This window comes from Amblyomma mixtum, chromosome 8 (genome assembly GCF_055824585.1).
Source record: "Amblyomma mixtum isolate Tamu chromosome 8, ASM5582458v1, whole genome shotgun sequence".
NCBI lineage: Eukaryota > Metazoa > Arthropoda > Arachnida > Ixodida > Ixodidae > Amblyomma > Amblyomma mixtum.
The window spans coordinates 19,735,338-19,756,530 of NC_143019.1; the positions used below are offsets into that span (position 1 = coordinate 19,735,338).

The window sequence follows — 21,193 nt, forward strand, 5'->3', positions numbered from 1 at the left end:
TTCTGCGTGCCTCGGTCTGCACGATGTCGAGGGACACGGCACAGCAGTCACGTCGGAGGTTCCGTATGTGCTGTGCGAGTTGCTCCTCCACTTGTGGGTACTTCCCAGACTTAGCACCTCGGAAGGCCCGTCGTGACTTCGTGGTGGCTTCAAGCTTTTCTTGTTGATCGCGCCAGTAGCGAATGCTCGTTTCCCCAACACCGAAATTTCTGGCTGCAGCGCGATTCCCATGCTCCAGGGCATACTGCAGAGCTTTCAGCTTAAATGCCGCAGTGTAGCTCGCGTACTTCCCCATCGTCAAACACACGACCACACACACCGCACGCCGCTTGCAAAATGGCGAAATGTGGCGCTGCTGATGGCGATGGTGATAACGCGTAGGCCGCGGGGCTTACCGAGCAGCTAAGCAAAAATAAAAAAAAAACACGAAAAACAAAACGAGATAAACAAAAACAGACTGTCAGTTCACAGCACCTAGCTAAAAGATTATTATCACAGCCGCCGCACAGATAGCGATGGCACGGTTGCTTGTGTCGAGCCGCCTCCGACGAGCCGCCTCCGAGAGTCCCGCCGCTTTCCGAGCTGACAAAGGTAGCGAAAAGCGTGCATTCTCGGTGCGGCGGTTCGGGGGGGTATCGGTAGTTGACGGAAGGGCTGTTCGCCCGTTAATGCTTTTTTTTTTCGACGGCCGCGTGTTGTTTTTTTTATAGTTGGTTCATCGTCAAGAGTGTTCCGGGCGCAAACTTTCGCCGTTCATTCGCAGCGGGGTTGATAAGACGCTTAGCTGTTCGCCTCTCAACGTTTCGTGCGGCAGTTGCGACTGCGGCGGGCGTAAATTTTTGTACGTGACTCCAAGCGCCGAAGTTTTTGCGGGCCGAAGCCGGGAAGGTTTCCGGCTGAAGATGAACCTTTCCAAACAGACGTGTAAATGAGCGTCCCTGAAAACTGTGTGCGGCTGTTCCACGCGATGTTGTACCTGCTGTGCGTCCGCAGCAGCAGCGACGGCAGCAGCACAAGTGAGGACTACTAGTCAGTTCAGCAAAGACTTTGTTAAAGTGAAATAAGCTTGGATTGTGGAATGTGCGTGCCTGTTTTTTTTTTTTTTCACCTGAGAAGGTACGGTAGCGGGTAGTCGTCGGCTTGTGTGTAAGTGCAGTATTGATCACAGTGTCAAGTTCGGGGTGCGCCTATTATGCGCGGAAATAAAAAAATCCGATTTTTCGCGACCAAACTGGGGGTGCGCCTATTATGCGAGTGCGCCGATTATGCGAGTAAATACGGTACATTTGTGGCCTCAAGTCGCTATGAGGGAGTTTTACGCAAAGTGTGTGAAGGAATGTACGAAAGCCTCTTCATTTTATTAAATGTATAAAATGTAGACAGTGCATAGCAGCGTCTATATCTATTCCAAGCACTAAGGGGCCGGAAAGTTCATAACTGAAGTGGGACATAGAGGATAATTGTAGGTGAGTAAAGCCCCAGTGCTTTATGCAAAATCTCAACTGTTGTGAGCAGTGTAAACAAAAGTCAAATAGGCATCTAGCACGGTGAAACTATCACTAATGCAGGGCTCATTGCAGCATGTATTGTCTGCCATAATGCACAAACACCAAGAAAAAAAGTGTTATAGTGGCTGTACATGCATTGTCCAATATTGTGGAGTGCATACTGCTTTCTTTTTGACAGCACTGTTGTGAACTTAGCGTTGCTTTTGGGATAGACGCTTGGGAACTTCATTATTGAATTGGGACATTTGTAAATATGACTAGATTTCTGAAAAGAGACTGCTAACTTGCATTGCGAAAGCCCAGAGTTAATGCTGCGAGTGTTCCTAAAGTGTGTCTGCGTGCACCCCGTTTCCCGTCTGCAGGAGCGCTTCACGCAAGACATGCAGCCGCACTATGTGTACAGCCCTCGGGAGCTGACGCGCTGGGTGCGGGGCATCTGCGAGGCGTTGCGGCCACTGGAAACGCTTCCCGTTGAGGGCCTGGTGCGCATCTGGGCCCACGAGGGCCTCCGACTCTTCCAGGACAGGTGCGCAAGCTGTTCGGGATTGTCTTGCTTGCGCATCTGACTCTTTCTTAGTGGCGTTCTCAAAATGACCAGCTGCCTGTTCTGTCTTCAGTCAGTTCATCTCAAAACTTCCATCGTGACAGTAGCAAACTTTTATGAGCTGTTGTATCCTGTGATACTCGAAATTTTTTAAGAGTTTGGTACTTTGCCTGTCAGGCTAAATCTCTAAAGGAGGCATTATTGTATCAATGAGTTGGTCCTTCATCTTCAACGACCCCCTCTCTTTCCCCCTCTGCATGCAGGCTGGTTGAGGACGAAGAGCGCACCTGGACGGACGAGAACGTGGACGTGGTGGCACTGAAGCACTTCCCCAACATCAACCAGGACGAGGCCCTGGGACGGCCCATCCTGTACAGCAACTGGCTCTCCAAGGACTACGTGCCCGTCAAGCGGGACGAGCTCCGCAACTACGTCAAGGCCAGGCTCAAGGTCTGTGACCCCCCTCCACTCTTTGTCTTTTTCCCCCCAACGGCAACTATTAGCTTGAGTGGTGAAAGTGCAAGGCACGCTAAGAATTTGACAGAGAAAGTGCAACAGCCCCTTCACTTTTAGCATGCACTACCAGTCCCCCGAGAAGGAATAAGCTAAGCATTTGCAGCATCTTTTAAGAGTTTCTGTTGCTCTTCTTAAACTGATTTACGATTCATTCATTATTTGTGCATCAACTTCCATTTAACAACCTTTCAGATCTTCTACGAAGAGGAGCTGGATGTGCAGCTGGTCCTGTTCAACGAGGTCCTCGACCATGTGCTCCGCATTGACCGAATCTTCCGGCAGCCACAGGTGACGGAGGGATTACTTAGCATGGACCTCCTTTGCATTAAGGGTCACCACTTGTTTCTTGTCATCTGTTTTCTGTTCTCTGTGGTCTTTACTGCGAATCAACAAGTGACTCCTCGAGCCTTCCATTCTTCTCTAGTTGCCCGTGGTCGTGATTGGTTGACCCGTCCGCCTCCCCTCTCCGCAGGGCCACCTCCTGCTGATTGGCGTGAGTGGCGCTGGCAAGACGACCCTCTCCCGCTTCGTGGCCTGGATGAACGGCCTCAAGGTCTTCCAGATCAAGGTCCACAACAAGTACACCGCAGCGGACTTTGACGAAGACCTGCGGGCGGTGCTGCGGCGCTCTGGCTGCAAGGGCGAGAAGATCTGCTTCATCCTGGACGAGGGCAACGTGCTGGACTCCTCCTTCCTGGAGCGCATGAACACCCTCCTGGCCAACGGGGAGGTGCCGGGCCTCTTCGAGGGGGATGAGTACGCGGCCCTCATGACCCAGTGCAAGGAGGGCTCGCAGCGCGAGGGACTCATGCTGGACTCCAGCGAGGAGCTCTACAAGTGGTTCACGGGTCAGGTGATGCGCAACCTGCACGTCGTGTTCACTATGAACCCGTCCTCGGAGGGACTCAAGGACAGGGCGGCCACATCTCCAGCACTCTTCAACAGGTGGGTGCCCGCAACTCGCAAGTTGCTGCAAGCAGGGCGTAATTTGGCTCCTTACTCGTTATCGAGCCAGTGGCACCTGATAATGCCCCTTGCCTGTGTATGTAAAAGCTGACGAGTTTTTATTGTCTTCGCGTTCAGGTGTGTTCTGAACTGGTTTGGCGACTGGTCAGATGACGCCCTCTTCCAAGTGGGCAAGGAGTTCACCTCCAAGTTGGACATTGACCGCACCAGCGTGAGTGCCTCAAACGAGTTTCTGTATTCAGTATTGTTTGGTGTTTAAAAGCTGTATACATACAGCAGGGTTCCTCTGACAGGCTTTTAGAAGCTAGAAATGAGGAGAGGTTCGTAGCACAGACCTATAGAGTTGCATAATTTGGGCCAGCCACGCACAGTACTAAGGATTGTTCCACTGAAGCCTGTTTCATATTTTGATAGCTTTACACGTGACGGGCTTAGGGGACAGGAAATCAACCTTGCATTGTTCTCACATGTGTGCTGATCAGCACTTTATATTAATGTGATTCCCCTTTGATCTTTTGCTTGCCTTAGTACACGTTGACTTCTTCTGTCGTTGTTTGTTCACATGATCACACATGTGATTGGTGTCTTCTTCCCCCTCTGCAGTACATTGTGCCTGCGGAGCACTTCCCGGTGGCCGTGCCAGGCCTGAGGCTGCCTCCCGACCACCGGAACGCCATCGTCAATGCGTTTGTGTATGTGCACCAGACGCTGCACCGCGCGAGCAGCCGGCTCGCCAAGCGTGGCGCCCGGTCCATCACCATCACGCCCCGCCACTACCTCGACTTCATCAACCACTACGTAAGTGGCCTCGGTGCACACTAGCTTGTGCTATTTTGGGAGACAGTGTACTGGTCACCAGCTGTGTGCAAACCTGTCTTATTGGCAGCTTGCCTCCTTCTGTGAACTACGGGGGGATGGCAGAAATGTGGGACTGATTTTTGCCTTCTCATTGTTCGACTTCTGCTGTGTTTTGAGTGGTGCCACCTGATTACAAACATGGTAGTCATTGCACATGAGATGTGGAGGTCATGGGCTTAGTTTCCTGCCAAATTTCGTGTTCTACTTTCCATTTTTTTCTCATTTTATATGGCTGTGCTCACTGTTGGCCGCTTTGCAGTATGCACTGCTTCCATGTACCTATTCTCATCGTGATCTTGCCAATAACGGTCTGTATGAACAGTCATTGCAATGTTTATATGAGCTGTGAACGCTGTGTTTATTTATTTATTACTACCTCAAATTCCCACTACGGGCATTACATGAGGGGTGGGCTGACATATCATTTAATTAAATCAGTGATGAATGATTTGAAGGATTCCAGGCCAGGATCAATAAAAGCTTCAGCGGGCAGGTCGTTCCAGTCTCTTGCAGTCTGGGCGGAGAATGATTTCAGGTACGCAGAAGTGGATGCTCGAGGTGTATGAACAGCTTTCAGATGACTGATGCGAAGTGAAAAGCGGTGTGCAGGGGTGATAACAGAATGACTGAAAGGCGAATGATAAGACCTGTAAAACCTTGCATAATGAACGAAGATCCTATTTTGTTTGTCAGAATATGAATTTCTTTCCAAGTTTTTGTCAATTTTTTTCAAGGAAAAAAGTGCATTCAGGGTGCAAGTTATCACCATCACAGTGCTAATGGGATAATGCAAACTTTCTGCGTTTGTCGTTCGCCCCGTCTCTCCTCCCTCCCAGGTGAAGTTGTTCAACGAGAAGCGCTCCGAGCTGGAGGAGCAGCAGCTCCACCTCAACGTGGGCCTGCAGAAGATCCGCGAGACGGTCGAGCAGGTTGAGGAGCTGCAGAAGTCGCTGGCACTCAAGTCGCGTGAGCTGGAGGCCAAGAACCAGGCTGCCAATGCCAAGCTCAAGGAGATGGTCAGTTTCACAAGGGGCCTTGTGCTTTTGGTGGTGTCATGCACGTTACTTTGCATCGTCACCATATTGTAGTTAGATTGACAGGTTTTTTTTAAGGGGGGACACTGGTCTTGAAAAGAAAATTTTATTAATTTAGTCACAGTCAAGAAATCTTCAGGGGATATGTATTTTTGTGTGCCCATTCTAAGCACGTCATTTAATTTCATGTAAAACAACTCCTTGAGCACTTATGCAATTTTTATGCTAGTATTTTGCGGAGAGTTCTGAAGAAAGTTTGCTGCAGGAAACTCACTGAAATGTGTGCCATTGGGTTCTCTTGACACCAAGGAATACAATAAGGGTACAATTATTATCCTGGCTCTCATAGAACTTGAGTAATAGGGTACTGAAGCTGCCACTTCATAAACAGGAATACACACTTTTCTTCTCATTTCTAAAGCGACAAGTTCAAAACTCTATAACTTAAGTTCTATGATAGGCAGGAAGACAATTTCACCCTTATTGTATTCCTTGGTGTCAAGAGAACCCAATGGCACACATTTCAGCGAGTTTCCCGCAGCAAATTTCCTTCAAAACTCTCCGTAAAATACTAGCATAAAAGGTGCATAAGTGCTCAAGGAATTATTTTACATGAAATTAAATGACATATTTAGAATCAGTACACAATAATGTATATTCCCTGAAGATTTCATAACTGTGACTTCATTAATAAATTTTTTTTTTCAAGACCAGTGTCCCCCCTTAAGTCGAGCTGATGTGAGGATGTTTGTGGTGTTGACTGTTCGGATGGGTAGAAAAATGTGCTCAGATCAAGAAGCATATGGGCAGATGTGTTTTTGCATGCGTGACACGTCATTAGACATGCACGATTTGAGTGTTCAAGGTGACCTCTAGTATTGACTGGTGGCACTTCTGACCGTGTAATGCAGCTGAAAGACCAGCAAGAGGCTGAAAAGAAGAAGATGCAGTCTCACGAGATCCAGGCACAGCTGAGGGTGAGTGGTGTTTTACAGTCACTTTGTGCAGTTGTGCACAAATGCCACTTCGTTGGTTAAAAGTCGCTTGTTGGCTTGGTCATCACTAAGGCTCCTAGTTTCTCGTGATTCCACGAAAAGTCGCCGATTTAAACGCTTTTTTACGAAAACGTTATTTGATTTTTTTTATGCTATTGTTGTTGCGGACATCAGTAGAAAAGACAGCACAAATCAAAAGAGACTATTTTACCTTATTTGCATGAATATACTATAATAGAGAGGGAGAACTCACTATCGCACTGGCCTTACTAGTAACTTCGCTTCACGTTCTCTAGACCCGGCTCGCTCATATGTAAGTGCACTGTTGTAGTTCTCAGTTGCTTTGTCCCTCGCCCTTAGGCTCTGTGACACAGCAGCTGCTTTTCTTTTCATTGTGCGTCCCCATAGGAAAGGCTGGCTCGTATGTTAGCGAAGTTTATTTTTGGATGCTGCTCCCCTTTGCACCCATGCAATGCAGAGAAAGCTCCTTGGCAGGAGACTGACGCTCAGTTTGGCTTTCGCGTGCACCTAGGTTTGACGAACTCATATGTCTGCACATGGGCAGTTGGTCGCTAAATGTATTATACGACCATAATTTGTTGAAATTTTCAAAGTAATAATTGGAGGAAAATTAGTGCAGCTCCGTGGCAAATTTTTATTGCCCACAATTTTTGAGTGTATGAACCAGGAAATCATATGAACTGGGAACTTATCAACGAGTTATTACTGCATTAGCTGTTAAGGGGGCGCACTGGTCTTTAGGACCAAAAATCACCAATCGATTTTCCAAAAATGACATTTGTGGAATCTACAGCTATTATTTTCCAACTGCACCAATCTTTTCCTTCGAGAAATCAACATTTTGACCATGACCTTACATTCAGATTATAGTATGACTAAATTTATGCAGGAGCAGACAATTTAATGGCACGAAAATTGTGGACATCTGGCTGTCTTAGTATGTCGATATCTCAATATCTAGGACAGATAGAGATGTCATATTGTTTGCTAGGGGAAGCTGAAGGCACAGTGTGTGCAATAATCGAAGCGGATCTGTTCAATCGCACTTCAAAAATTTATAATTTTGCAAAGTTTATCAATGCATTATATTCACGCCTTGAACAATGATATTCCAAGTGCTGTAAAATTACTAATGAGGGTAAAATGAAAAAATGGTTTTGATTATTGCACTCTTTGCTCACCATACTATGTAGCCATGGATTAAAAATGATTTTTTATTGAGCAGATTTTTTTGCACCGAGGTACTAGTGAATCACTAACTAAAATTAATAACCCTGGGAACCGACTAATTTATGAGAAAGGCAATTTCATTGTTGAAATAAGCATAAAAAACTGAGGAAGGTGGCACAGTTTCATTAGGATTGGACTAAAGATAAGGAAAATAGGTCTAAGACCAGTGTCCCCCCTTAAGAGAAGAAATACAAGCAGCGTCCATTAACACATCTAAAGAATGCCGTTCGGCAGATGTGAAAACCAACTGTGCTGGCATTCAGTGTCCGTCAACTAAGGTCTTATTTTCCTGGTTGCATTTCATTTGTCTTGTTTGTGTTTCATTTGGCACTTGCAGTACACATCTTAAGCTCTTCAGGAGGTAGCTTCATTAGTACTGTGCATTTTGTTCTTTTAATTGCGCTGCTCTATTTTCTCATGCAGAAACAAGAAGAGATCATTGCTGAAAAGCGCTCCAGTGTCATGGCGGATCTGGCGCAAGTCGAACCAGCCGTCATCGAAGCCCAGCAAGGTGAGCCCACGTCTTTGGCTCTCAGCGTGGCTTCAAAATGTTTAGGTGTCTTCTCGTAGCTAGATCAGATTTTGTAGGAGCCGGCTAAATGTGTGTTTACTATATTGAATGCAAACAGTAGAGGATAAAAGTGGCAAGAGGTGTTACAATAGATGTAGGGTCTGTGCGTGACGAGGTGGTTCTGTGACGTGATGTGCACCCAGCGGTGAAGTCCATCAAGAAGCAGCACCTGGTGGAAGTTCGGTCGATGGGCAACCCGCCCTTCGCGGTCAAGCTGGCCCTCGAGTCTATATGCCTGCTGCTCGGAGAGTCGGCCGCCGACTGGAAGGCCATTCGCTCCGTCATCATCCGCGAGAACTTCATCAACACCATCGTCAACTTCAGCACTGATGACATCACGTACGTCGAAGCCAGTACAGGACAGGTGGAAGTGGCAGCAGTGGAAAATGGGGAAGGGGAAGAAAGCCATCGTCATTGTTGTGGGAGGAAGGGTGTGGATACGTGCAGGAGGCTTTCTTCTGCAATTTTTTTTTCTTTTTCTTGGTGTCTGGTTGTTGTCTCTCGTCGCACCCTGTCTGTTGTCGACACCTTCCTTGACACCCTTGTCCACTTGAAACACTGTCCTCTGTCGATACCCTCCTTGACGCTTCCCTCCACCTACCTGAAACCCCATGACTGACCCAGTGCTTCCAAATCTTGACACATTTTCTTTTCGCACATACAGTTTGATGTCGGGATTCAACATCTGCGCAGTCCATCCTGAGATCTAGAGCTACTGCCGTCCGGCCTTCCTTTTTTTTTTGTGTGTTTCTTCAAGCTTCAAGAAAGAGCCCCAGTGCAGAACACTGGTCAGCTTGTCAATTCTGGTGCACCCTTGTCTCCTTGGCCTACCTTTAAAGGCCTACTTGACCGAAATTTTTCAAACCGTAAAAAGGTTGTTTTTTCATAGTACACCCCCGTATTATGCTACCCACAAAACATTACTCTCCAGTTTCAAGCAGTTACGGTTAAAAAGGCACGCAAAAATCGGAGTTTTCAATACCGAAACTGAAAAAACGGGCGCCATTGCCGCCCGCCGGAAGTGACGCATGTTTGAGACTGTACTCCGGACGGGTTCGGAGCGTCTGCTCGTTGCGGCTCGAGCAAAGCGCTGGTAGCGGTAGCGCGTGCAGCACTTTGTGCGATAAATACTAGTTATATGTGAAAACACACATCTTGAAACGGATGAAATGCCCTAGAAAAAGTTTTAAACGTGTTTTATTTACTGTAGTAGACTAGAAAAGTCCTAGCTCATCCTCAGTGAAGATGATCGCGCCGCAATGCTTGTGAGCGCTGTTTGCCTGGCAGTATTCGATTACATGTAGCTTGTGCAAAGTTCGGATATAGCGGAGGAAGGAAGCATATTCAAATGGAGGCCAAGTAGAAGTGCTTGTATTATAAAGTCGGCTTTTTTGAGCGGGCACGCGCGTGCCAACAACACATGTGCGCTCTGCTGTGCGTGCAATATGGTTGTTATCTTGATTAAAAAGAAATGACCTGCCTTCTCCTTTTCCTTCTCATTTTTCTCCCCCGTCGAAAGGTATTCCTGCCTGCGCACAGAAATTTGGAATAGGTGCTGTGAACGCCAGTTAAATCAATAAAAACAGATTGATGTGTAAAAAGAGAGCTGAAGAGAATTAAGTGCTGCGTTAAGCGAAAGAATATGCCAGAAGCAAAATTTGTGTTGCAAAATAAATATATATTTTTCTCTTCGAGGACCGTGCCATCAGTGCGGTGCCGATGGTGGGCTGGTTCATCTTTGCGCGCCTCGGTCGGGCAAGCCACTGCGCGTTGCGAAATACATGTCGATTCAAATGAACAAAAACTTATGCGTTGCGTTATTTACAGTATTTACCTAGAACCACTTAAAGCCCGTGCACTGCAGGGACGGAAAGGTTTTTCTAATCTTTTCAAACCACACAGCTGGGCAGAACGACGTGGTTGCCGAACCCCAGTCGACCGTATACGCCCACCGCCGCGCAAATTACCGTAGGTGTCTCTAACCAAACATATAAATTTGATATTTATTTGTTATGGTATTTATATGTTATGGATCACCAACTAGCCCTCCCCTTACCCTGCTGAAAAAAATCAAAATTCTTTTAAAAGATTATCATTCAAATAACATGCGTGCAGTTCTCTGGGGTCTTGGAGACGCGTCTCGAATGGTAACGCTGAAGCTTCCTGTAATCGACCTCAAGTGTGAATGGCGTGAGGCAGTAAGAAAGTCGACGTTTTCAGTAACGCTTGTGTGGCCTTCCAGGATTCTCAGCCCGGCCTGCAAATCTTCGAGGCAGCAGATACACTCGGCGCACGACGGCATTATTGCGCATTGGGCAGAGCTGTACCTGCAATAAACGGGTGTGCATATGTTGATTCCTTTTCAGATGAAGCAGACCTCTCCTAGACTTCTGCCTGGTGTAAATAACGTGCCGTCAAAAGGGCGTTTGCTCGATGACCAAAGCCGTCCACTTTAACTTCTGGACCGGCTTAGCTAGCTTGTGACAAGCGGTTCCCCCCTCCTCTTTATTCTCCCGATTAGAGACGCCTCGAAGCCTTCGGTTCGTGGCATGCTTTGCCGATCGGGCCAGAAAGACGTAGGTGCTCTGATGCATGATGTAGACCGGGACAGGTCTATTGACAAAGCCCAACCCACAAAAGGGGTTAACGCGAGGCAGAAGGGTCAGTCACCCACCATTACCTTTTTTGAAGAAGACAGGGGAATTCACGTTAAAACTTGAGCTCCAGACAGCTGACACCAGCTTTCGAGATCGGGGGTGAAGGGCAGTGGCCGAGAGGTATACATGGTGCTTTCCGCATTCCTCGTATTCCCTTCCGCGGCCATGCACTTCGTCTACATGATGCCAGCAGTTTATTTTTCTCGGATACCATCGAGCTTCGCGGTGAAAACAGCCAGAAACGCGCCAGAAGAAGAGCTTACAAGGGGCGCGCACTCACTTCAGAACGCCTGAAACTGGCGAGCCGGCGATGCCGGTGTCTCAAATGTGCGTCATTTCCGGTCAGGTTTGTTAGTTGTTCAGCACACCGCTAGGGGTCTGCGTCGTCTGCTACAGAGGTTTTTGAACGCTTCTAACTGAAATTCTAGACGCTTCACAGCCCTAATATTAAATATAAATATTGTTAATAACATGCACACTATATCGAGCGCAAAATTAGCCGAAGTAAAATTTCGGTCAAGTAGGTCTTTAAGAAGACAGTTTTGAGCAAGTTTGTTTGCCGCGAGATGTCATCGCTGGATGAATCTGCCGAGTTTGGTTTGATAAGTTGTTTTCCTCGTATAAGTTATGCTGCAGCATGGAAGTCTCGGAGACTTTTGTTGCATTTGGAGCCGCAAGGCAGAGGTCCTGTAATGCAAGATATTTTTCCTTTTCATCAAAGTAGTTAGTTTTTCAGGTACAGATGATGAGTCTCACAAATAGATACAATTAGTGTGAAGAATGTTGACAGAAAGGCAAAGCTTATGCTACAGTTTCTTCCTTAGCTTGAACAAATTTAAGCCCTACATTTATTTATGATGGTAACAGTGGAAAGCTTCTGTAACCTAGCAAAAGTTTTCGAAAAAAGAAAATAGGTTTACTTCAGTAATGATTGTTTCGGATTAGTGGTTTATATTTTTGCTGTGATGCTGTCATTGTTGAATGAAACAAAGCTGTAGAAGAACCTAGTTAAAGTTGCTTAATAATAGTTGAATGAAGAACTGTGATGACAGTCGACAACACTCAAAACTCAAAGGTTGAAGGTAGTGCCATTGTAGCCAGAGTTTACCAATTAGTCATTTTGGAGAAGGTAAGCTTAGGTGAAAAAGAATGAGGTACTGTTTTCCCTAGCTTGTGTCGTTAGGGAAAATGGGTCCCTATCCTATTTATGCCTCGGTCGCCTATTTGCGGGAGATTCACTGCGCATATGCGTCCGGCCACGTAGCGGTGCAGGGCATTAAGCGCCAGCACCTGGTGGAGGTGCGGAGCATGGCGAATCCGCCGCTGCCGGTTAAGACCACGCTGGAGGCCATCTGCCTCCTGCTCGGGGAGCCCGCTCACGACTGGCGGGCCATCCGCTCCGTGCTCTTGGGCGACACGTTTGTCAACACTATTGTCAACTTCAGCACGGACAACATCACGTAAGCTGCGGTTATGCGAGGACAGGGATAGCACACACACACAGCCTCCTCTGTGCATGGGAGCTTCAGCACATCGGCAAGGTCAGGAACGCACCAGTCAGCCATAGCAACCAGCCAAACTTGTCTGTTAACCTTGCAATGCCCAGGCAAGTAAAGCATCGAAAGAAATGTTCTGCGCTTATAACTTTTCGTTATCACCGCCCCCTACAGGGAGCAATGTAAAAAAACTGGTAGATTTGTTAAGAGATAAGTTCTTATTGAGCAAATTTAATTTCTTTGGATCATCTGAAGACAACAATCTATGTATACGCACTCAGATTAAGTGTAGATCAGTAGCGGAATTTGCCTGCTTATGCAGCAGCAGACGTGTTGAGAGTTAAAGGGCCCCTGAAACGATTTTGATCGGCATATTCTAGTGCGACAAATCTGTGGAGGTGGTCTTTGCAGGTATACGGGTCAAATTTGAAAGCTCTGCAGGCGCCCTATAATTTAGAAATTTTAAAAATTTTCTGCTCGCAATAGCTCACCACTGATTAGAGCGACACCCTCCCCCCACTGACATCATCAGGGGGGTGGGGTGCAGCGGTGAGGTATTGCCCTAATCGTTTGCGAGCTATTGCGAGCAGGGATTTTTAAATTCTAAATTATAGGGTCCACGCAGAGCTTTCAAAGTTGACTCTAATACCTGCGAAGACCACCTCTGCAGATCTGTTGCTCTAGAATATGCCCATCGAAATCATTTCAGGATCCCTTTAAGCTTGCTTTACCACGAGGATTGCTCTGTGCCCTAGGTGATCTGTCATCATGGCTTTTGCAGTTTGTGGAATGCTGTGAAGATTTGACACTACTTTTCAAACAGGAGCAAAGAGCTGTCGAAATCCGTACAACCTTTGTTGTACATAATGTGCAGGGCATTGCAAGTTAAAGTGCTGAGTAAATGTTTTTAGGCACAATCGAGCACTGCATGGCAGTCTATCAGCCGTTACTGCTGGTGTTTAAAGCTCTGTGCTGCGTTAATTTAAAGCTTTCTAACAGCTTGTCACACAAGTTGTCAAACATCATATGTAGTCAATGAAGGAGGTTGCTGTGGGCTGATTTATTTGCTGCACTGCACACGGATCTTTGAGTACACAATGCACCACTTTTTTTTTTTTAACCACAGCTCTTGTCATTTTGAAGGCTGTGTTTGGAGTCTTTGTTTGCCTCTTCTTTTTTTTTTTTCTTGGCACTGATTGGCATTGGGGTCAATCAAACAGGCGCACTTGGGATTGTGACTTGCGGGTTGGTTGTTTTCCCCTTTTTTTTTTCCACTGCTGCTGTTTCCTCTTTTGCCTGTGTGACTGTGAATTTTAAAGGTTGGCATGCAGGGATTTGCACCACAAAATGATGTGGGGGGTTGCTAAATAGTGTGCTTTGTTGTTCGTGCCTTAGGGTGAAGTCTATTTAACGACCTGACTTTCATTGATGCTAACCTGGTTTGCCCAGCTGTTATGGAGTAAAACCAGCCATCATAGACACACCAACCTGGCTGTAAAATATCCGGTGGAGCTATCTGGCTAGACTGGTGCCTCTGTCTGGTAAAGAAATTAGCGTCAAATGTCGGCACTAGTCCAGCGTGTTTCCTGTATCAGCGGCCTTGTTTGTATATGTAGTAGCTGTCGTAGATTAGTTGCGGAATGATCGGGTGATTGTTCACAGTAATTACAATATTAATGCTATTAAGCATAATATACATCTATGTTATATGTGCTGTGTAAGATTATAGCACATGAAAGTGAAAGGCACATGCAAACCAATTAAAATATTGCTGCATGTAATGCAGAAGTCCCCATGTATGAGAAATGGCTTGTAAGAGCCAGGAAAAGCTAAAAGAAGAACAAGCCTTGATTTGAGCTGGTTATTTTTTGTCTTATTCTGTGCAGTTTTGATGTATAACTAATTTTTGTGATGGAACTGAGCTTAAAATGGGATTGAACAAACCATTTAATAAAATTTTTCAGGCAAGTTAAAACACTTTCACTTGTAAATCAGTTCACTACTTTTATCACTTTATTTGTGCGACATTTCTAGAGTTCTTCAGTAGAGCATTAGTGAAAATTTTGGAGAAAACTTTCTGCTTCTTGAGTAATTCCACAACCTTCAGATTGTAATCACTTCTGCTGGTGCTCTATTCAGTCTGCTTCTTAGAACAGTCTCTTTCAGATTTGTACTTTCTTGCTCACTGGTGTAAAAGCATGAGACTTGCACAAAATCTGGGAGAGTTATGCCTGTTTGGAACAGTGCTGCAACTTTATCTTAGCAATATTATTGTCTTCAGCTCTCTAGGTGGATACCTAATGAGGTGCCATAATTAGTATGCACAAATCGGGTCATAAGTGCTGTGAAAAAGTTGCTTTGTGTGCTTGACCGTACGCTGCCAGCTGTTAATTTTTGGTGGCCTGGACACTTCTTTTGACTACAAATCCCATGCTTCTGGCACGATGAAGCATGGCTCGCATTGCTTGGTTTTTAGTGATATTGGCTTGTCTTAGTCCTGAGGCAAGCGTGTCGTTGACCATTCAAGTTCTGTGCTGCTCTCACTGTAGTGACGAGATCCGCAACAAGATGAAGACCAAGTACCTCAACAACCCCGAGTTCAACTTCGAGAAAGTGAACAGGGCCAGCGTTGCCTGTGGACCCATGGTCAAGTGGGCCATTGCTCAGGTCAGTGCGTCGACTTTGTTGCTGGTTTGAAAACATTGTTGTCTTGTTGTACTGGCGTAAGTCGGCCTACAATCGTTTCATGCACTCAGCTTAGTTTTCCCCGCGATGTTTCGGTGGCTATGGCGTTCGGCTGCTGGTCTCAAGGTTGTGTGATTGACACTTGCACACCGCGGCCACATGCAAAGACGCTGGTTTGACGTAAGATGTCGGCACACATTAAAGAACACGAGGGGGTCTAAATTAATCCGGAGCCCTCCGACTAGGGCGTCCCTCGTAGGCCATGTGTTGCTTTGGGAGGTTGAAGCCCAAAGCTCGCAATCCATAGTTTGTTGGGTAATCTTAATATTATCAGGGTGTTTGACCTTTCGACATGTGGCATTGGCTTCAGTGTTCATCAACTTTGCTGAACTTGAGGAGGCTTTAACCAGTCAGTGCCGTCAGATGATATTAAACAAGTGAATGCCTCCCTTGCTGTTTCCTTCGCACAGATCAACTTTGCTGACATGTTGAAGCGTGTGGAGCCCCTGCGCAATGAACTGGCCAGCCTTGAGGCAGAGGCAGATAGCAACAAGCACAACGCCGAGGAGATCGACTCTGTCATCGTCCAGCTGGAGAAGAGCATCGCCTCCTACAAGGAGGAGTACGCCAACCTCGTCTCCCAGGCACAGGCCATCAAGACGGACCTGGCCAATGTCCAGGCGAAGGTGAGGCAGGCCATGCAGAGGAGTCTATGTTCTAGTCCCTGGTGAAGTTTTTGTTATGCTGTTCGATGTCATCACTTAGTACCACAAGCTTGGGCACTCGTCTATAGACACACTGTGTATAAGGGACTTCAAGGGACTGGTGATACAGTGTTGCCTTTATTGTTTGGTTGCAATGAACTCTCAGTCCTTTCCAGTCTTTGGCTGGAATCTGGCTAGCTTGGGCAGCTCGCATTGTATATCCACTAACACAGCAGCAGTTTTTTTAGTTTGAAAACACTCATACGCTCACCAACATCAACCAAGAATCTTGTCATCTGTGGATCTTATCTCATCTGTGGATCTAGCATCGGCGACAGCACGTTAGGTTAAAAAGGAAGTCAAATCAATATCCACAACCGGTAGTAAATCCTGCAGCTGCACGAAAAGATCAGCTTTGCAGGCCACTGCACGAGAGCACTTGGCTATTGTCACAACCGAGCATGCCTCGAGTTAAACTGCAACCCACTGTCACGCTGTGCATTGCACATGGTCCTCTTCATCCACTAATACTGCCCGTGCAGTATTAGTGGATGATTGGTATGACCAAGTTGATTGGTATGATTGGTATGACCAAGTTAAAACCCCGACACTTTTTTTTTCTCCATTTGTTTGAACAAGTGCTGTTGCTGATGTGCATATAAAGTTGCGTGGCTGAACTTGCACAGGTGGACCGCAGCATAGCGCTGCTGAGCAGCCTGAGCTCAGAGAAGCAGCGCTGGGAGGACACGAGCGAGACCTTCAAGAACCAGATGTCGACCATCTCGGGCGACGTGCTGCTCGGCTCGGCCTTCCTGGCGTACGCCGGGTACTTCGACCAGCAGTACCGGCAGAACCTGTTCAACAACTGGTGCAGCCACCTGCAGCAGGCGGGCATCCATTTCCGCCTCGACCTGGCGCGTACCGAGGTGGGCGCTCTTCAACGCTGTCTCCCCTCCCTCTGTGCTTGCTTTCCTTCCCCTCTTTTTGTCATGTGGGAATATGTTCTAACTGGCCGAGCTCTTCACTCTTCTGAGCATTACATGTGTTTGTGGTTGACTGTGGCAAATGTATTTGCTATAGTATGTTTACTTTTCTTTTCTTTTTCTTCTCAGTACCTTTCGACGGCGGATGAGCGCCTCAGGTGGCAAGCCAACGCGCTGCCCACGGATGACCTGTGCACAGAGAATGCCATCATGCTCAAGCGGTTCAACCGGTACCCGCTCATCATTGACCCGTCTGGGCAAGCTACCAAGTACATCCTCAACGAGTTCAGGGAGCGGAAGATCACAAAGACCAGGTAAGGAATGTCACTATGGTACCCAGAACTCCCCATTTTGTCTATTTCTTTTTTTTTTCTCAAACTGTAATGTGCTGGCCTTGTGCAGTTGGAGTTTGTGCACCTGTGTTTACATGCTTGAAAATCTTCTTTTTTTGTGTGTTATTACAGCTTCCTTGATGACTCGTTCCGCAAGAACCTGGAGAGTGCTCTACGTTTCGGAAACCCATTGCTTGTCCAGGTATGACTCCATGGCTTATTAATACACTATTTCTGTGGAGGCTTAGAATGAAAGCCGCATCTCGATGTCCCAGAAAGGTGTACTTGATCTGTTGCTAACTGTGATGTTTCCTGCCAGAACCCTCCAATTACATAAGCTGCGTCTTGTAGATAATTTCATTCACTGAGCATTGGTGAAGTGATTTTGGGATGCTTTTTTACTAAATTTAACAAAAGTCCTTAATACAACAAAGGTAGCTTCACATGGCAGTAATGCTAAAAAGCAGAATGTTTGAAGGATCTTCGAACACGGCTTCTTTATTTCACACAGTCCGCCTCGGTGGCTCAGTGGTTATGGCACTCGGCTGCTGACCTGAAAGACGCGGGTTCGATCTTGGCCGTGGCAGCTTAATTTCGATGAAGACGAAATTATAGAGGACCGTGTACTGTGCGATGTCAGTGCAATTTAAGGAACCCCAGGTGGTCGAAATTTCCGGAGCCCTTCACTACGGCGTCTCTCGTAGCCCGAGTCACTTTGGGACGTTAACCACCAATAAACTAAACCATCCTTTATTCCACAGGCCTCACATGCACTGGGAGGCGCATTTTCTTTCATGTGTTCTCTTGCTGAGTAATGGTTGCCCTGCCTTTCCAGGACGTGGAGAGCTACGACCCGATCCTGAATCCGGTGCTGAACCGAGAAGTGCGCAAGACAGGGGGCCGTGTCCTCATCACACTGGGAGACCAGGACATTGACTTATCACCCACATTCTGCATCTTCCTTTCCACTAGGGACCCAACGGTAGGTGCTATATTCACAGATTTCTTTTAGCAGTCTTCCTGAGGTTTTTGGACTAATCTACTTTCATTTTGGGAGTGGAAATTTTATCGAACAGGTGTAGCCGCCAGCTTGCCAGATGTGTCGGGAACCAGCTGTAATTGTTGTGCTATGTTTTACAGCATCTGCTCCTCAAACTTATCATTGCCGCCGCGGTGGCTCAGTAGTTATGGCGCTCGGCTGCTGACCCAAAAGACGCGGATTCGATCCCGGCAGCGGTGGCTGGAATTTCTTTGGAGGAGAAATTCTAGAGGCCAGTGTACTGTGCGATGTCAGTGCACATTAAAGAACCCCAGGTGGGCGAAATTTCCGGAGCCCTTCACTACGGCGTCTCTCATAGCCTTAGTCACTTTGGGACGTTAAACCCCATAAACCAAACCAAACCATCAAACTTATCATTCTTCATACAGTGCTCATTGCTGGTGCGAGACATCGCACCACTCATAAAATCTGCACCGCGTCTGCAGCTGTCTTTCCACAAGTCTCCCTTTTGACAGCCTCTGGTTGGAGCCTTTCAGTCTTTGCTGGGTTTTTACATTGCCATTTACCTTGTTCTGTACCTCTTCATGCCTGTGATGGTCATTCCCATGGTGTCTTCTTTTGTCCAGGTTGAGTTCCCGCCTGACCTCTGTTCAAGGGTGACCTTTGTCAACTTCACGGTGACCCGAAGCAGCTTGCAGAGCCAGTGCCTGAATCAGGTCAGTCAGTCACTCGGTCATTTCCAGAACGGAAAGCTGTAAAAATTACACATTTAAATTTCTCTCAGCGCAGAAAGCAAAGGCCAAATTACCATTCTGGCGACAGTAGCTTTGGCTAGTCTCACAATGCACTGTTTGCATTGTGCAGGTCTTGAAGGCGGAGAGAGAGGACATCGATGAGAAGCGCTCGGACCTCCTGAAGCTTCAGGGTGAGTTTGTGGACACCCTGCCGTCTCCTGTAATCTTTTGCTTTGTTTGCTTTCTCTTGGGGTGCACATTGACTGGGCGAGACGATGGTGACTGTTCCACATGTTCCTGGATTCCCCGTTCCACAGGAGAGTTCCACGTGCGGCTGCGGCAGCTGGAGAAATCTCTCCTCCAGGCCTTGAATGACTCGAAAGGGAGGATTCTGGATGACGACAGCGTGATCAGCACGCTGGAGAAGCTGAAGAACGAGGCGGCCGAGATCTCACGCAAGGTGGAGGAGACGGACAAGGTGATGGCCGAGGTGGAGACCGTGTCCCTGCAGTACCAGCCCCTGGCACAGGCCTGCTCCTCCATATTCTTCACCCTCGAGGGGCTGCACCAGGTGAGGGGGAGGGGGACCATGGTGTCCCAACTCGTCGCCTTTTGCATCAACGTCTTGCATTAGCATCTTACAGTGGAGTCGACAACTGTTTGTCTGTTGTAATGGCGCTCTACTGTGAAATGTGGTGTCCATTCTGTGTGCCCTAAAGGCTCTAGAAACGCGTTTGCACGTCTGTTGTCTTCCAGGCGCATTTCTTGTACCAGTATTCGCTGCACTTCTTCCTGGAGATCTACAACGACGTGCTCACCAACAACACGCACCTCACCGGGGTGGTGGACCACACCGCTCGCCTCGGCATCATCACCAAGGACCTGTTCCAGGTGGGGTCGATCATCATGGGTTGATAAGGGGTATCGTTCACTTTATGCCACAAACAGGAGAGATAGGCTGTTCAGCTTGCTGCCTTTAAAACGCTGAGGAGTCGGAACAAATTGAAGTTATCATGTATCGAAGATTACAGTGTCCTAACGGCAAGGATGCTACTATCACTGAAAAACAGAGCTTTTATAGGCTATAAAAGGCCTAAGGAAATGGAATATAGGTTTCATCACTAGTAGCCGATCGTGCACAACTAAGCTGCTGTGCATCAACATAGTTTTCTGACGCGAACTCCAGAGACATAGTGGTTACTGCATGCTCTTTGTACTGTTCTTACTGGGAACAAACACTAGAGCTGTTTCTAAGCATGTCAGTCATGCACCGTGCACCTTCTTTGCATTTGCTTTGTCTAATACACAGAAAACCACTTATGACTGTTCTCTCTTGCAAGATGTATCTGTCCAAGTTTCGCCGCAGTTTCAACACCAGCCATGCATGTTTTGCGCAGGTCGTGTACACCAGGGTGACCAGAGGCATGCTTCATGAAGACAAGCTGGCCTTTGCTCTGCTGCTCTGCCGAATCCACCTGAGGGGATTCTCACAGTTAGTGCTGCTTGTTATTGCCACATACACTTGTTATTGACCATGTACCGTTACAGCTGTCAAAGTTGTTCGTGTATCACATGAGCCTACTTTCTATACACTTCTGCATTGGTGAGGGTGATGTTGCAAATAACAGATCATCCCTGCCAATCTTCAGTGGTGCTGTTAACACTAACAGTTACATACACTGTTACTCTTCGTTTTCTAAGGATAAGGCTTCTTGGGGTTGTCTGCATGTTAATGAGCAAGCCGTCCACGCTTTGCAGTGTGTTGATCCAGTAATTATTTCATTTATATATCCATGTTCCCTGCGTCCTTTAAACCTATGTCAGATCTTTTCTCTACTACCGTGAAGTCTTCATCAAGCCTACAGCAAGCAAAACTTGGCTGATTGGTTCATAGAGCAGACATTCTGTATTTGACAGTATTGTAGTTCGGGTAAGCGGATGCTCTTGATGTTGCCTTCCTTATTTCAGCATCAGAGATTAGTGAATTCACAAAATGATGACTTGGCATCTTCACAAAACTTGGTGTGCACTGGTAGCACTGGGCTGGTTGGCTGTCTGAAAACATATGCCGCACGCGTGCTCCTTGCAGGGAAACCAACTTTGAGCACGAGCTGAACCACCTGCTGCGTGGCAAGGAAGGCATCTTGCCAGGCCAGCCGACCATCCACGTCGCTGGCCTCTCGCCAGACCAGCTCGAGGGTGCCACCGCGCTCTCTCGACTCCCAGCCTTCCGCAACCTCCAGCAGCGTTTGGACGAGCACCCTGTAAGCACCTCTGCCCAGTGACAATTGGGAATGACAAGTGACTTCGATATCTGATGCCATGACCACCATACTGCCATTGGCAGCAAACACACTTT

The 21,193-nt window shown here is 47.1% G+C and overlaps 1 protein-coding gene across 1 annotated transcript in view; it reads left to right on the forward strand.

Moving 5' to 3' along the window:
- Dhc64C (dynein heavy chain, cytoplasmic) overlaps window positions 1-21,193 on the forward strand; it is a 90,422-nt gene that overhangs the window by 54,506 nt on the left and 14,723 nt on the right. Inside the window, exons 43-64 of the mRNA XM_089556736.1 lie at window positions 1,871-2,034; window positions 2,316-2,502; window positions 2,761-2,856; window positions 3,041-3,513; window positions 3,652-3,745; window positions 4,138-4,332; window positions 5,229-5,408; window positions 6,338-6,403; window positions 8,096-8,183; window positions 8,387-8,582; window positions 14,946-15,063; window positions 15,552-15,767; window positions 16,472-16,711; window positions 16,898-17,082; window positions 17,233-17,302; window positions 17,936-18,082; window positions 18,727-18,816; window positions 18,965-19,025; window positions 19,152-19,405; window positions 19,591-19,725; window positions 20,232-20,326; window positions 20,924-21,098. Of these exons, the coding sequence (XP_089412862.1) occupies window positions 1,871-2,034; window positions 2,316-2,502; window positions 2,761-2,856; window positions 3,041-3,513; window positions 3,652-3,745; window positions 4,138-4,332; window positions 5,229-5,408; window positions 6,338-6,403; window positions 8,096-8,183; window positions 8,387-8,582; window positions 14,946-15,063; window positions 15,552-15,767; window positions 16,472-16,711; window positions 16,898-17,082; window positions 17,233-17,302; window positions 17,936-18,082; window positions 18,727-18,816; window positions 18,965-19,025; window positions 19,152-19,405; window positions 19,591-19,725; window positions 20,232-20,326; window positions 20,924-21,098 (3,525 nt within the window). The remainder of the gene's footprint in view (window positions 1-1,870; window positions 2,035-2,315; window positions 2,503-2,760; window positions 2,857-3,040; window positions 3,514-3,651; window positions 3,746-4,137; window positions 4,333-5,228; window positions 5,409-6,337; window positions 6,404-8,095; window positions 8,184-8,386; window positions 8,583-14,945; window positions 15,064-15,551; window positions 15,768-16,471; window positions 16,712-16,897; window positions 17,083-17,232; window positions 17,303-17,935; window positions 18,083-18,726; window positions 18,817-18,964; window positions 19,026-19,151; window positions 19,406-19,590; window positions 19,726-20,231; window positions 20,327-20,923; window positions 21,099-21,193) is intronic.